The sequence below is a fragment of the Pezoporus occidentalis genome, unplaced genomic scaffold (genome assembly GCF_034315485.1).
Source record: "Pezoporus occidentalis ecotype Australia unplaced genomic scaffold, CSIRO_AGI_Poc_V1 ctg4, whole genome shotgun sequence".
Taxonomy (NCBI): domain Eukaryota; kingdom Metazoa; phylum Chordata; class Aves; order Psittaciformes; family Psittacidae; genus Pezoporus; species Pezoporus occidentalis.
In genome coordinates, this window is record NW_026915724.1 from 12,650,844 (window position 1) to 12,665,616 (window position 14,773).

At 40.6% G+C, this 14,773-nt stretch overlaps 1 protein-coding gene across 2 annotated transcripts in view; it reads right to left on the reverse strand.

Moving 5' to 3' along the window:
* Positions 1–14,773, reverse strand: part of MAPRE2 (microtubule associated protein RP/EB family member 2) — a 104,074-nt gene that overhangs the window by 62,723 nt on the left and 26,578 nt on the right. For both annotated transcript variants that reach the window (XM_062633478.1, XM_062633475.1), the window contains exon 2: positions 13,614–13,675. Coding sequence is in view for 1 of the 2 variants with exons in the window: in XM_062633475.1 (XP_062489459.1) it covers positions 13,614–13,675 (62 nt within the window). In the remaining variant the exon portion in view is untranslated. The remainder of the gene's footprint in view (positions 1–13,613; positions 13,676–14,773) is intronic.

A 14,773-nucleotide genomic window follows, 5' to 3' on the forward strand; every position in this document is an offset into this window, starting at 1 on the left:
TTTCTGTACAAAGAAAGTGATGTTACAACATTTTAAATAATCTTTATCTAACCTTTCAGACTGAAATGACACTTGGCTAAAAGCTTTGTTTGCATGATTATATTCATAATACAGGCTCTGGATTCACAGAGAGATTATAAGGTGAACACAATCAATAACTAAACACCAACTGCATGTCACTTGGACTGCTGAGAAACTACTTGGACTTTAATCAGATGTATACATTAACACACGCATGCAGAGCAATCTCTAACAAACCTCAAATTTGTCTGCCAATTTGCCACGGTCCTCTGAACACCATGGCAGGAGGTTTTATTTATTCTTTCTGCCAGGTTTTCAAATATGCTGAAAATTTTGCTTTCAGCAACCAACCTATGGATATTTGCAGTTGACATACTCCATTGAAAAACATTCCATTCATCTGGCAACAGTAAACCCCACGAAGAAAGTTGCCTTCCAGGCTTTTTCAAAACAAGCAACAAAATACATTCTGCTAAAAAGGCCACTGAGTGACTTAGGAACACTCAAGAGCATGGAGAAGCCAGAAATGCTACATGGTAACGCTACAAAAATACTCCATAGGGGGTCTTTATCTGCCAGACATAACCCTAACTGCCCTGCTACCAATGAGCAGCAAAGCACTCTGCTACACTAACTTGTAAAAGTATTTTTATTTCTTCACCAGTGGCAAAGACCAGAAGCTTCTTTACTGAAGTCTCCAAAACTGTTTATAACGTGTACTGGCAAAGCTACAGAGAAGCGCGGGTGAGGACAACACAGCAGCCTCACTCCAGACCCCTTCTGGCTCCTGCACTAGGATTCAAAGTCAGAACACACCTGCTGGCTCAATGCAGTACCTTACCTTTACAGAAGCTGAGCCAGGCCACAGCTAAAGCACCTTGGCACTGATTTTCAGAAAGCATCATGCTTCTTCAGTTGATCAAGAACAGCCTGGGGGCACAGGGCACAATATGGATTCCATATGCATAGTACACTCTCCACTTACTTCTCTGTTTCTGAGCAATGCATGACCCACAGACACAACTCTTATCTTTACATGCAGGAAGCCACCAGCTGCTTCTTCCCACTCTCATCACTAGGAGCAAAGAGGTCTCAGAGTAGATACAGCAACACAGAGAAAAAAGAGGAACTTGTTGCTGTTATTAGATGATTGCAGCTGTGCTGTCTATATAGTTTTTACATGCAGTAGGCATACAAATAGAAAAGTAGCTTGAGGAAGAAAAGGTCAGCATGGTGTTGATAAAAAAGCCCCACCTATGGGATATTGAAAGCACTGAAATCTAGTACTCACAAGTGGTTATGCAGACTAAGCAAAGCAAACTGCCAGGAAAGCAATTAATGCCAAAAGGTGGAATTACTAAACCTGATGTAATAGATCTTCAAGCACTGAGAACCACAGAAGCAATGGCTGGATGCGACCTACACAGGTCATCCAGTCCAACCTCCCACTTAGAGCAGGATCATCACCAACATGAGATCAGGTCCTATTTGGTGGCACAATCATAGAACTAGCAAAACCTTGACAATCTCCAAGGATGGAGATGTCGCATCCTCTCAGGGCATCCCATCCCCATGACACATTAGCTCGCTGTTCCCTATTTCCCACCTGATTTTGGCTACAAGGTGATTCCACACTTTCCCTGGAGTACACAGCAAGTCCTAGGCATGCTGATGATGAAAAAGGTACCATCCTACCCCAGAACATGCATTCCAGTTCTATTTCTGCTGTGGTAACTGGATGGAGTGAATATTAATGAACACTGCAACAGGCCTAAACATCATTCTTCAAAATCTGGTTGCTCCTTTCTCCTCAGAGATTCCATTTTCAGTTCCTCTCTCCTTACTTGCTGCTCCAGGCTTCACTTACTGCAGTAAAAAGGCCATGCAGTGCAATTTATAACACCTAAGATTGAAATCCCCTAAAATCTCAAAATGCAGTGTTAAAAAACCTCCGGCATGCTTAAGCCAGAATATTATGAGGTAGCTAGTGTAGAAATAAATTATGAGCATTTTAAAGCTGATAAGGGTTGACCAATGCACAGCTTCTGAAAACAGAGGTGATGGCTGCAGTAGAGATATATTTGTCAGAAGATTAAAAAAAAAACAAAGTTTTAGGGAGGTTTCTATGTGACATAACTAAAGTATAAATACAATTAATGATTGCAGAAATTCCCCACTACTTGGATAATTTTGACCCAGATACTGTGCTTTTCAGAGGAGCTTCATGAACACTCCTGTCACAACTGCAGTTTTTCCTCTGGGAAAGAGAGCAAGAAAACTGGATTTCAGGCAAGCAAACAACTAGAAAGTAGCAACAGCTTTTGTAAAGCAGCAGTCCTGATCAATGTAGTCTGCTTTTCTACTTGAACCACTCTCATAATCTTCCTTTATCAGGGTGAAGATTTACAGAATTCTGCAAAGCAACAAATTTACACTCTGTAGAGCAAAATCAAAGTTATTTCTCCCACACAAGAGTATATTTATCAGACACTCATTCAGAAACAGGCTTTCCCTGAAGGACTTGGCTAACAGTATCTAGATTTGAAAATGAGCAAATCAGAAAAAGAGTTTGGGAAGAGCTACAAGAAATTACTATGTTAAGTCTTGGGCACATGTTGCTTGTCCGAGGAAGCCCCAGTTCATTAAGGTACAGACATACGTTATTCCCAGCATAAGTAGATACAGCAAGATGGATATAACCATGAGCATACTTAGACTGCATCAAAATCAGCCTAATTTTTGGTAGCATACACCATGAATAAAAGTTTCATTTAGCAAATTAAGAACAAAAGACTCAAGAGATCCAGATTTGCATGTTATCTGCAGGAAGTACAAATGAGGCATTTGCTACTGCATGTTTATTAGAGAGCACTGGCTTGTGCCAGCCTAAATTAGTGCACAGTTCTAACTTGCGATAACATACTACAAAGAAACATTCATAAAGGAATTAGCAGCAGCGTTACTCACACAGTGAACGCATATCAGATATGATGTGATATATGAGAAGTTTCAAGCTGACCTGTGTTATACAAAAGAACTCATATTTCCCATTTGACTGACATACTGTCAACTGCATCAATCAGACCAAAGGAAAGGTCCCACTGTGGCATAAAAACCACTTCAAGTGAAAATTCAAAGTTACAACTTTATAGAGGTTTTTTTTTTTGCTTACACAGCACTAAGTAACTTCTCCCACCTCCATCCCATTGCTTCATTTTGTGCCTTAAATTTTAGGGTGCCTTGCATTTAAACACACCATACCAAACAGCAAATGATAATTTTGTCAGGACAAAGAAGCGCCGCATGGGTTTTAATAAAACAGCTACTTATCACTCCAGACATCCTGCAGACAAAGAATGAGCTTCCCACCCTTGGGGATTATGGTGTTGCCACTTTAAGCAAAATCTTGATTATTTGCCTTCCCTGGAGAGAGGCAGATAAAGAGAAAGAAAGAGGGGGCTGTCCCAATTACACAATGTGTGCGAACCACATCCCTATGAGGTAATTTAAGTCTATTTTTAAATATATGGACATATTTATATTTCAGAGGTCACATTTAATATTTTAAGAGTTGCTCTGTGCCTGTGAGGAAGAGTAAAACAAGACTCAGGGTCTTTGTCAGCTAAGCACTCTTGAAAATTTAGCCTAATAAGCTACAAATCCAATCTGACCATTAGTGTGTGAATTCCTCACTACAGGGAAGAGGTCTTGAGCAGCCAAAGCCTGTGGGTATTTTTCTTTAAAAAGGCAGCAATTACCTTTTATAGTTACTGTAGAAATCAAATAGGAATCAGAGGATTATTTCAAGATTCAAACACTATCTACAAAACCAGGATCTTTTTGTTCACAGAAACAGGACTTCAGAAGCCTTGAATAGAAGAGGTCTTTTAAGACCAGTTATACACTTTAAATATTATTTGTTAGATTAAAATTAATACATAGGTTTAATGGACATTCATTAAATCCAGCCCTTTTCAGGGTTTTGTTAAATCCAGCAGCTTTAAAATAAAAAAACCCTCCCCCAAATTCCTAGAATTTAGAAAGAAGCACTCCTCAGTACATCAAAGGACTCCGTACTTAAAACTTAAGAAATTCACACTGAATACCCAAAACTTTTTAATCCAGCACTTCCTACATAACAAAATCTCCAGTGAGAGCAGGAAACACCCGATAAAGGACAGTTCTAAAGAGGAGAAATTTTTACTTCCATTAACTCCAGACCAAACCAAAACTTGGAATTCTTGAGTGTCCATTACATTTGTGTTCATTGATACCCACATGGCAATTGCAGAGTTTCAGGCACACCTTGGGGAGCTGCTTTCATTTGAAAACCTGTAAATGGAGGCTGTGATCAATAAATGCTTGGAGTCGCTCTGTCTCACTCTGCTTTTAATGCCAATTGAAAGGAATTGGGGCAGGAGGCTGACTCATTGCTCACTCACATATGTTTACCTGTAATTATTTGGCTGGAGCTGCTCTGGATTTACCATCACCACTTTCATTTACATTGAGGTGTTAACTAGCTTTCTAGGCTTATTTTATCAGAGTTTAGATATGAAGACTATGAAAAGCCATAGCCTAATTAAATGAAAGCAAGATTAGTGTTGTAGAAGAGAGATTTGGGATTTTCAACTGCTTATGTCTGTGACCGTTGAAAAAAGTCAGAGCTTCAGGCATTCATATCCTAAACAAAGCCAAAGAAACAAGTTATAAATGGTAGAATCAGGAAGGGTTTTGAAGTGTGTGTGTGAAAAGTCTAGCATTTCTTTATATACTTTCAGCTGCTGAGGAATCTTTGGCTTTCCTGGGGCTAAAAAAGGGTGTCTGGAAAAAAATACAGAAAGATGACAGAATAGGGTAGGATTAGACAATCTACCTCTCTGATGTTCCTTCTTACTGTTTTATACTACAAATATCAGCAAAATGCCACCTTTTGAAGGCATTTCAGTCTAATGATCTATTTCATAAAGGCAAGAGTGGGGCATGGGGAAGGACAAAGGAGAAGCTTTTCAGTACCCTTTGCCAAGGGCAGAAGTTTCCAACATGAAAATCTGATATAGCTGTATCTTACGCTAAAGGGATACCTTTATTGGTAGATGATAACTACCAATATAACTTGTTACATTACTCTGCTGAAAACTTGATATTAATATTATATACTAAGAATTAAAAAAAGTAGTTACTAACAACACTTGGGTTCTCTGTTTCTCTTGCACAGCAAGCGTTGTGATGCTGATAGCCATTTTATTTGTACGTGTTATCCAATCAATTTAATGCTCCACATGACTATCTGATACCTGCATATAAAACAAGAAGGAGAAGTTTAAATGCTTTGGAACGATTATTGACTAAGATCTTTTCAGCATGCAGTGTTGCACCTTTTCTGATACCAGCATTACTGATACCGCACACATGAAGCTTGTGCAGGGTTTATAATCCATCACAAGGAACATTTGTCAATATTTACCAACTTGTCCAAGATGCTTTCCACTGTTAAAAAGGAAGAGAGGAGGCTGGCATGAGACAGTAGTGGTTCCAGCAGATGATCAATTAAGTTTGATGCTTCAACCAGCCAACAGAAAGGGCTGGATCATTACAGCCCCAGAAAACCTTTAAGTGTCTGTCCCACCAAACCCAGTGAAAAGCCAACATAAACATTATTCCATACTCTAGCTAATGTGGAAGAAATACAGAGTACATTTGTGCCTGACCAGGATCAAAATCACAGTGCAAAGTCATTCCGTAGTGCTTGTTTCCATGATCGCAAACCCTGGCCCAAGAATCTGGTGCCTTGATGCAAAATGCTAGATATTTTGCCCAGGTCTCTATAGCGTGCTACAAATCATTCTCTTACAAAGCAAACATGTCACACATGCCCATCAAACTGGGGAATGCCAAGAAGTTACACAGAAAGTACTGTGCTTTTTTGTCTTTATGCTGCCTGCCCCTTCTCTTGGTAACTGCTTTTTATGTGGGTTATTTACTCATTTTACAAGCACAGAAACAAGCCCTGCTGTTACAACCAGCTTCACAGAAACACTGTCACCAGTCTGTGCAAGCTTCAGCCTCAGTACCGCTCTGGTGGGTCCCCATCTTGTCTTCCATGGTTTAGCTTTCTGATCTATGCAGTATTTCCAGCTCTCTAGCCAAGAAAATCCTACCCCTTTTTTTTCCATTGCTACAACTAGATGAGCACCTCCTCCCTTTTATCTCAAAATTGCTTGCACACCTGAGGTTTCTCCATTGTTTTTTCCCCCATTCTGTCCCACCCTTCCTTTGTCAGACATAATCCTTTGTAGGTCGGGGCCATTTCCACTTTCCTTCATCAGCCACCTGCAGAGAACCTGGGTCAGATCAGCTTCCTTCCTTCCGTCAAAGCCCCCAGCATACCTATTGTCCAGCTAACAGACTGTCATTAGCTAATTGCACCTCATTTGATCCAGGCTGAGAAGAGCATACTAGCAGGTAGTAGTACAAGTAGTTGCCTGCTAAGGTGCATGCACATTCACACGAAGCCATCCCAAAAAGGGGCACCTGTATTTAAGGGCTCTCTAACACCCAGCATTCGCACACCTTGTGTGACACATTGATGGCCACCATTACCATACTAAAGAGCAGGAATCCCTCAGGCACCTCCACAGAACTGGGTTGCAGTTCTGTGCAGTTCTGTCTCTAGCTCACAGAGAAATCAAGGAGCGCTTCCCTCTTTGGGCTAGAACAAATGTATGTAGTACTCAATTTTTTAACAAAGATTTGTCTTACCATTCAAATAGACTTGTTCTTAGTTATTTGAGGCTCCTTACAGGCCAAATGCAAGCATGTGAAGCCCTCTCTGAAGCACGTGAAGTACTTTCTGATAATTTCTTATGCATACACTTTTTAACTTGCTGTTAGTTGTTTAGACCTGTAATACACTTGTAAGTAATATTTGCTATTTACAAATGCTAGAGTGTTTGGGAGCAAGAAACTGCTCTTAAGAACAATTTAATTGCTACTTTACACAATACTCTTACTAATCTTAAAGGTTCGGTTTTCTCAGTTATTGATGGAAAAGAGACTTTTTACAAATCAATGTTCATTATAATCTTCATATTTATCCTAAGTATTAATAAAATAGCCTTCAGATAAAAAGGAAAAATGATTTTCAGATAGCTTTAGCCATGTTACACTTATATTAGTGCTCTGAATAAAAGGAATATTTGCAAACTGCGTCAAGAAGCTTCTCACTGACAGGCATTCCCTAAGAGGACCTTTGGAATTTATCATATCGGACCAAGCTTCCATGAATACTTTGAGCCATTTATTGATCTAGCGCTGCAAGTGCTTTGTTTAAATACTAGCACCTAGAAAAGAAAGCTTACAAGCACTTTCTGAAATCCTGAAATTTCAAATTAGCCAGACAATGTCCTTGATGAGGCATAAGTGGCAAGGCTAGCTGGGAGAAAGCTACAGTTGGCCTGCCTTAGTGGACAGTTCATCTGCCAACAGCAATACAACAGCAACTTGGGAAGGAGAAATGAGGAAGCAAGGAAACTTGCAAGCCCTGTACAACAGTAAGTTTTCCTTATAAAGCGAAATTACCAACCTTTTAAAAAACACACCTAGTAATTAAATTAATAATACCACAACCGCTTCCATAAATTTGTGGATCAAATGCGATAGCAGCTGAAGTGCTAACATGACTTCATTTAAATTCATTATGTTACAAAAAAGCAACATAAAGCTCACACCCCTGCTCTAAAATGGGGGGGGGGGCATTAAAAATGTACACATCTTCATTCTTAGCAGATAAGAGCAAGCAAAGCACATGATCTTACTGAAAAGATAAACAGCTGGATTTACTTGCTTCCATTAAGCAATGACCCACTTGTCAAACATAAGCTGTAAAAGAGTGATTACACGAAGCCTCTTATATTAGACAAAAATGATCCCAGCTATGAAATCAGATCAAGTCTGAAAACACATGAGCACTGTCAATATGTTTCTTTTATACAGACACAAGACAAGAACTAGCTATTCTTTTGAAAACCTATAATATAATGTAAGGGTCTTTCCTATAGTGTTGTTCAGGAGGTGTTTATCCCATGCAGCCTGCTCAGGTCATTAGTGGTGAGCCAAATCCAGGCCTCTTGTAAGAGGATGAAGCTCTCATGGAAGCCACTGCATAAACCTAAAGGTGGGGGCACTGCCAGCTTCCTTCTATGAGGAGCAGGTAGTCATAGAAAAGTAAAGCTGTCACCCCGCACACCAAATGGTAGCCATGACATGTACCTGGCCTATCTAATCAGTCAGAGAAGATTTGTTAAGTGGGCCTACAGCTATGCACACTTTGGTTGCAAATTTCCAGCTGAGGCTTTTAAGGCTCAAGCCAGCTGCCATCAGCTTTGCCCACGTATAAGTGCCTCCCACCACATACCTGTTTCTGTGCCTGCTCCAGGCTCAGGTAGGAACAAACATGCAAGACTGCACACGTGATTACAACATTTGGGCTTGAGGACAAGCCCTGAATTAACAACAGGGGAAAGCTATCAAGGACAACAAATTACTAGGTCCCAAGACACCAAAAACCTCTAATATTACCACCGCGTATTGTAATGCAACAGCGGTACACACAACAGTGGCCTTCCCACAATCTCCTTAAGGCTAAACAAGTCTCTAAGAAGGCTGAAGAAGCCATTATTATAGGTAAAATTTCTACTGTAATGACAACTTATAAAATTAAGTGTGCGTTGCTGCCACCTGACCTCAGTAGCATGCTGTGCATTGCCAGCAACTCACACTTTACTGTGACTCAGTATGTAGGATTTTCTGGAAGCTGAAGATCATGCAGCAACTTAATTATACAAGAATCCCAGCAGTCAGCTAATGAAGAACGAAGTTTCCAGCCTCAGTGATTGCAAAGAAATATTGGAAAATGTCGATATTTGGGTTAAGGATAAAAACCCCAAACCAACAAACCCAGAAAAAAAGCCTCAAAAAACCCAGCCAAACTCCTCTCCTTAAAATAAAGTGCAATATTTGAATGAGGTCTTTCAAACCCTTAATTACTCTTGGGCTCTTAGCAGGCACAGTGGGCTTTTGGGAACCAGTCCAGCCCCTGGATTTTACTCTGCTGCTGGAGGCCCTGAGCACCACAGCTCCGTATCTTAACACGCAATGTGCAGGTACAGATTTTAGCAGAAGAATTGCAGAGGAGGCCAGGTAAGCTATGCAGTGCCTACCACACCACAGGACAGAGGCGTGTGTATTTTATAGAGAAAGTGCCAACGAGAACATAACCATGGAACTCAGAGCTCCACATGTCTCCCACCTTATCTGCAACAGCATTTTGATTTCAACTGAGGTCTTTGTCATATTCTTCAGCAGCACTTGAGGGTCATCAATGTGCCAGCTCAACCTTCTCTTCACATCTTCTTTTGACACTCCTCCACCTGCCTTCTTTTCTCCATCTCTCCTGCCTCTGCCTTTCCTTCCCTAGATGAAACCTAGGGCTACTTACCATTTTGCTTTCAGCACCTTTTGGACATTAAAGTGATCAGCAAGTGATCACGCTCAGTCATTATTACAGACAGACATGCAAGACAGACTAGCAGAAAAAAAAGCCCTCCGTTTTCCTATCACATCCAACCTGACAACAAACTCAGGATGAATGCACAGAATCAGGGTAGGTCCTGATCACTTTTACAAGACTGTGTGTACAAAATCCAGAAACTGCTTTGAAAAATGGCACAGTTATTTTTATAGCATCTGGATGTACTACAAACACTTGACGTATCTGGCGAAGTTTAATATTTTTAAGGTCCTTAAGAAAAAAAAAGTTGGTTTTGGCTGCTGGAGCAAAACTCAAATCATTACTTGAATCATCCTTTAATAAACATTCTCTGACATTTAAATGAAGCACCATTGATAGGCAAAATGCAGAAGACAACAAAAGACAAATAGAAACAAGGGTATAATTCTATTTTTATGTTATTGCATATTGTCATGGGTTCAACAGTCATGGCATAAAGTAACACCATTTTGTAACCTCTGAACAGTCATCTTGTGTATGAAAAAAGGGCTTCTAACATTTAGAGCACAAAAGGTATTAGTGGCATGAAAACAGTGTCTTTTCCTCATTGTAGCAGAAAACGAGGTTTCTATTTAATAAAAACCCCAACAACAGGGCTATGTGTTTTTGTAACTGTGAATGTACATCAGTGCTATTGACAGCTTCTGTGTTGGAAAGTATCTCATTATTAACTAAACAAAACCACACATTATCTTTTTGAAAAGCAAAGTTATGCTCCTGGTGAATCAACTGCTTTGCTGAGCTCCTGTGGGATAACTTTCGGTATTGGGCACTGAAAAAATAAATATCACCCCAAAGGCCTGAATATTTTCAGAGAGCACCATAAAAGGCTGTCCAAGCTACTCGGTTCATAAGTTAAGAAGGGAACAGGGCTGTGAACGCGCAGCCATAAACAAACATTCCACTTTGGTTAACTTTGCTCTCTTAGGTTCAGGATTTAGATCTCATGCTGGATCAAAACCAGCTATAAAGCAGCTGTGTCCTGTGCAGGACTGACTACTAAACAGATGTCCTCCACTACATTTTGGAGGACCTTGTAATGATTCCACAGAATAAAAATGCTTTTGAAGCACCCTGCTCAGCCCAGAAGTTCACCTATTTCGTGTTCCTCCAGTCTTTTGGATGAAGGTACAAAGCACCCGTAAGATATCAGGTGGTCTTTGATGGACGTTATGGGGACCAGTCTGGAGAAACAAGCATTGGGGAAGTGAGTAGGAAACAAAGTGCACTTATCTAGAGGGAGTATTTTATCCTGCACCAGTGCTGGTGCTGGGGGGTAGGGAAAAAGAAGTGAGAGGAAACACTTCTTTAGTCTGCCTGGTTTAAGTAACTATATGCATCTTTATCATGAATGACCAGAGAACATTTATTTATGTGCAGGGAAGAGGAAAACTTATTATAGGCTTTTTTGTTCAATATCCCCAGAGCACTTCATTAATTAGTCATTCATCACACAACCACACTTTATATACATGTGTATATACAAGTATATGCACATTTTTAATATATTGTTTTTCTCTTCCCCTATCTCAAAGTTATTGCAGTGTAACAAGTGACTCCTGAGCTAATGTCCCACTAGAAACCAGACTTGCTTTCTAATGTTAGGGTGTATTGCAATTATTTTAGTGGTAATATATCAAACAAGGAATTGTAACTGCCAAAACTCCTTTTATCTGCATCTCACACGAGGGCACCTAATGTGAGAACTCCAAGATTCCTTGGATGCTTCAACATCCTTTCCTCATGCTGTTTTCCATATAACAACTCCATGAAAAAATACACCCATCTGATAGGCTGAAAGACATTGAAACCAACTGGAAGGTTTCCCAAGCGAAGACTAGTATGTAATAGCATGCTACATGAATCTGACTTTTGCGATTGCAATCGCTTAGCTAATTCTCCAGCAATATAATGAATCTCTGGTATTAGAAGGCTGATAACTAGATCTTTATTTTGACATATAATAGGCCATGACGACTAAGGAATTTGGAGAGGAAAAGCTACACAGTAAGCAGCAATCCACAGGGAATACACTGCAAAGCTGTTGCCTCACAGAGAGGGTTGCTCGTTGCAGGAAATCTGCACATGTCAGATAAGTTTCTATTAGACAGGTAGGATGCAGTCTGGTTTTATAAATGTCTATTTTGTGGCTGTGCACTATCTCAATGCTCACAGTTTTCTTTAGATTTCCTGTTGTTTCAAAGTACTCATGACAATGCCAGTATAACCACAGTGACAAAACTTGACTTCAACCAGTGACAACTACTCTGTGCAAGAGTAGAAAGCGGTAGTTGAAACCTGCAGTGGCTCAGAACAGGGCACTGTCCTGCTGCACTTCCATCTGCAACACCTTCATAGGAAAGAGCATGTCCACAGAGGGAGGACCTTACATTTTCCCAGTTCTTGCACTTAGATGTCTCCTGTAGCCTAGAGCTGTTGCTTCATCCTTGAGGCATACAAGCCTCTTTCAGCTCTAAATTATAGACTGTTGTTCTGAGACTCTCCAGGTACACTTGAGCCCTGCCTATCTTCTAATTGCTGTGAAAAGAAGCCATCTCTTGCAACTTGATGAGTCTGAACTCTGGCTCCTCACTTATCTCTCCCCCTCCCAGTGTCAGTCTCTTCTTACCTCTGTCTGTGCCAGGGAACACATGCAATTCTTGTATTTCCCATGGAACCTACCCTGAATAATTTCTCATGCCTATCACGTGTCTAGAGAAATCTTTCTGCAAACATATTTAGGTGGGTTTCCTCCTCTCTCCCCCCCCTTTTCCCCCAGGGCATTAAATAACTTGGAGCAAACCCCTGAGTTTCACTGTGAAACAAGCCTTTAAAATAGCACAGACAACCCTTTTTACTTTTAACTACAAAATAACGCAGCAAACCCAGATGCTCCTACATCCAAAGTTAGCATTTAGACACTATAACAGATTTTCAAGCATTAGCAGAAATGCCATGGCATGTTTAAAAACAGAAGTTCTTCATCATACAGTCCTAGCATTATTTCACTGCTGCGCATATTTTAAGCACTACATGTAGTTTTCAGCACTAGCTATGGATAAAAGCACCCCACACTGTACTGCAAACCACTGATGCTGCAGCACGCTCCTTGCCAAAGCAAGAGGCACATACAGTACCCAGCACAGTAACGACAAGCACTGTCCATAGTGAATATGTTCAAATAGGAAGTTTATTACTGGGAATCTTATGCTCCATTTTGGCAACAGTGAAGAGTTCTCTTTTAACAGCGCTGATGCAGCAGTAATGATCCAAGGGCAGCAAGGGATAGCAACCGCAGGAAGCACAGGGCTGTTCCAGCGCTTCCTTGCGAAGGCCTTCTAAACATTGCCACCTTGTGGGCCTCCCCTCTCCTGATAGCACTGGTCTCCCCACGCCTCGCAGGTGACTCACTCCCTGAGCGGATTTCAAACATACCAAAGCTGGAGGCAGGGTAGTTTAACATCCAGCTATGGTGGGATGAGATTTAAACGCCCATAGTTGAAGATTAAAAAAGGGAGAGCACTTTACAAACTCTATCTGGCTTTAATTACTAATTCTCTACAGTGGCATTTCATGTAGTTTGCTTTTTCACCTCTTAACATTATGAAGGCAGCGCTAATAATGTGCAGGAGAGCTAATATTTAACAAAACATCAAGAACAGTATTTCTCAAAGCTCCAAAATGGAAGTTAGATTCATCATCCACCTTCAGTGTGTCTTCTACCTGTTTGGCTTTCTTTTTTTCTTCATTCCTTTCTGTCAGCATTTTCTTATTCCAGTCAAAACTCCAAATTATTTCCAAAAGGTCTGTTGCACCTAGTTCAGCTTTCATTTGTTTCATGAATAATTCCTGATGACTTTAATGTTAATTATGCAGTCAAGGATATTGCAAAGGAACACTGCTTCTTATTGATACCAAATGTATCTAGCTACTGCCTTCCAGACATCAAACACAAATTCTTGAGTACTTTCTCAGTCACAAGCACTGTGACAAACACATAGAAACACATGAGCATACTTACTTTGAGCATCCAAACACTTTCCCTGGTTGCCGGCTTGAACTATTCCTTGCAGCAATTTGATACTGGAAAGAAAACATGAAAACCTTTAGTTCAACGAGCAAACAAGAAGAAAAGACTCACTGAATGGTCTTTGTCCATGTCGGCTGGGCAGTGATGCAATAGCTGTATGCTAAAAATAAAGCAAGAGAAGTCCTACGTTACAATACCCTAATTCAGCTGTGTTCACAATGGTTCAGTGTCTAACGTCTGCACAACAATCAGATGTCCCTCTGATATAGTGGCAAATCTATGAGCTCCCTTATGCAGAGCTACATTCAGAGTTTATTCATAATTGCCAGGCACATTGCTGTTTCTCCATCTGACCAGGCTTCTTCTGAGCACAGGCAATCAGTTATGACCATCGTGTCATGCAAATGGGGCCTTGCAGTACTTGCCTGAACAGCTTTTCAGAGGAAAAAAGTCTACCATTGAGAAACACATGAGCTGATATCCAGGAAAGCCTGTGTCTTCGCCAATACAACACAAAACACACTGGCAATCCTTTGAAGTGCCTCACTTAGCAACAAAGTCGTGATGCTGCCTACTTGTAGCAGCCAAGTTAAGGTCCATTCCCTTCTGTGTTCCTAGATGCAGTCTCCTACAATTGCTAGATTTGACCTCCCATCCATTCTCTCAAGTGCTGTAAGACAGGCTACAGAAACATAAGCAAGTGCAACCATACATGGGTTTAAATTTTTGCCATGAATTACATACTAGGGTTACACAGCTAAGTTTCTCAATTCACCTTCTCAGTCAGCAGAAAATCTCATTCCTACCAGGTAAATAATGGTTTACAGTCAGACCAGGGCTCTGGTTATTGCTTGTTTTGCATTCCTAGCCAACTAGTTGAGACAGCCCAGCAGGGAGGGGTATTCCAAAGGCATCTATCTGCACAACAGCATGAAACTACACCAAATGGCATCCCAGGGGTACTCGGATTGTATCAGGACTGAGAGATGTGAGAAGCTGTCACAAGTGAATTTATATTCATCAAAAGCCCTGCTTTAAGAGGAGGGAAACATCAAGCAATTCTTACTCCAATTCATTATCATCTGGGAAAGGTAAACAGACCTTTAAAGATGGCTTGTCTAAAGGACTGGATCCCAGCTCCAGGAGCTGTG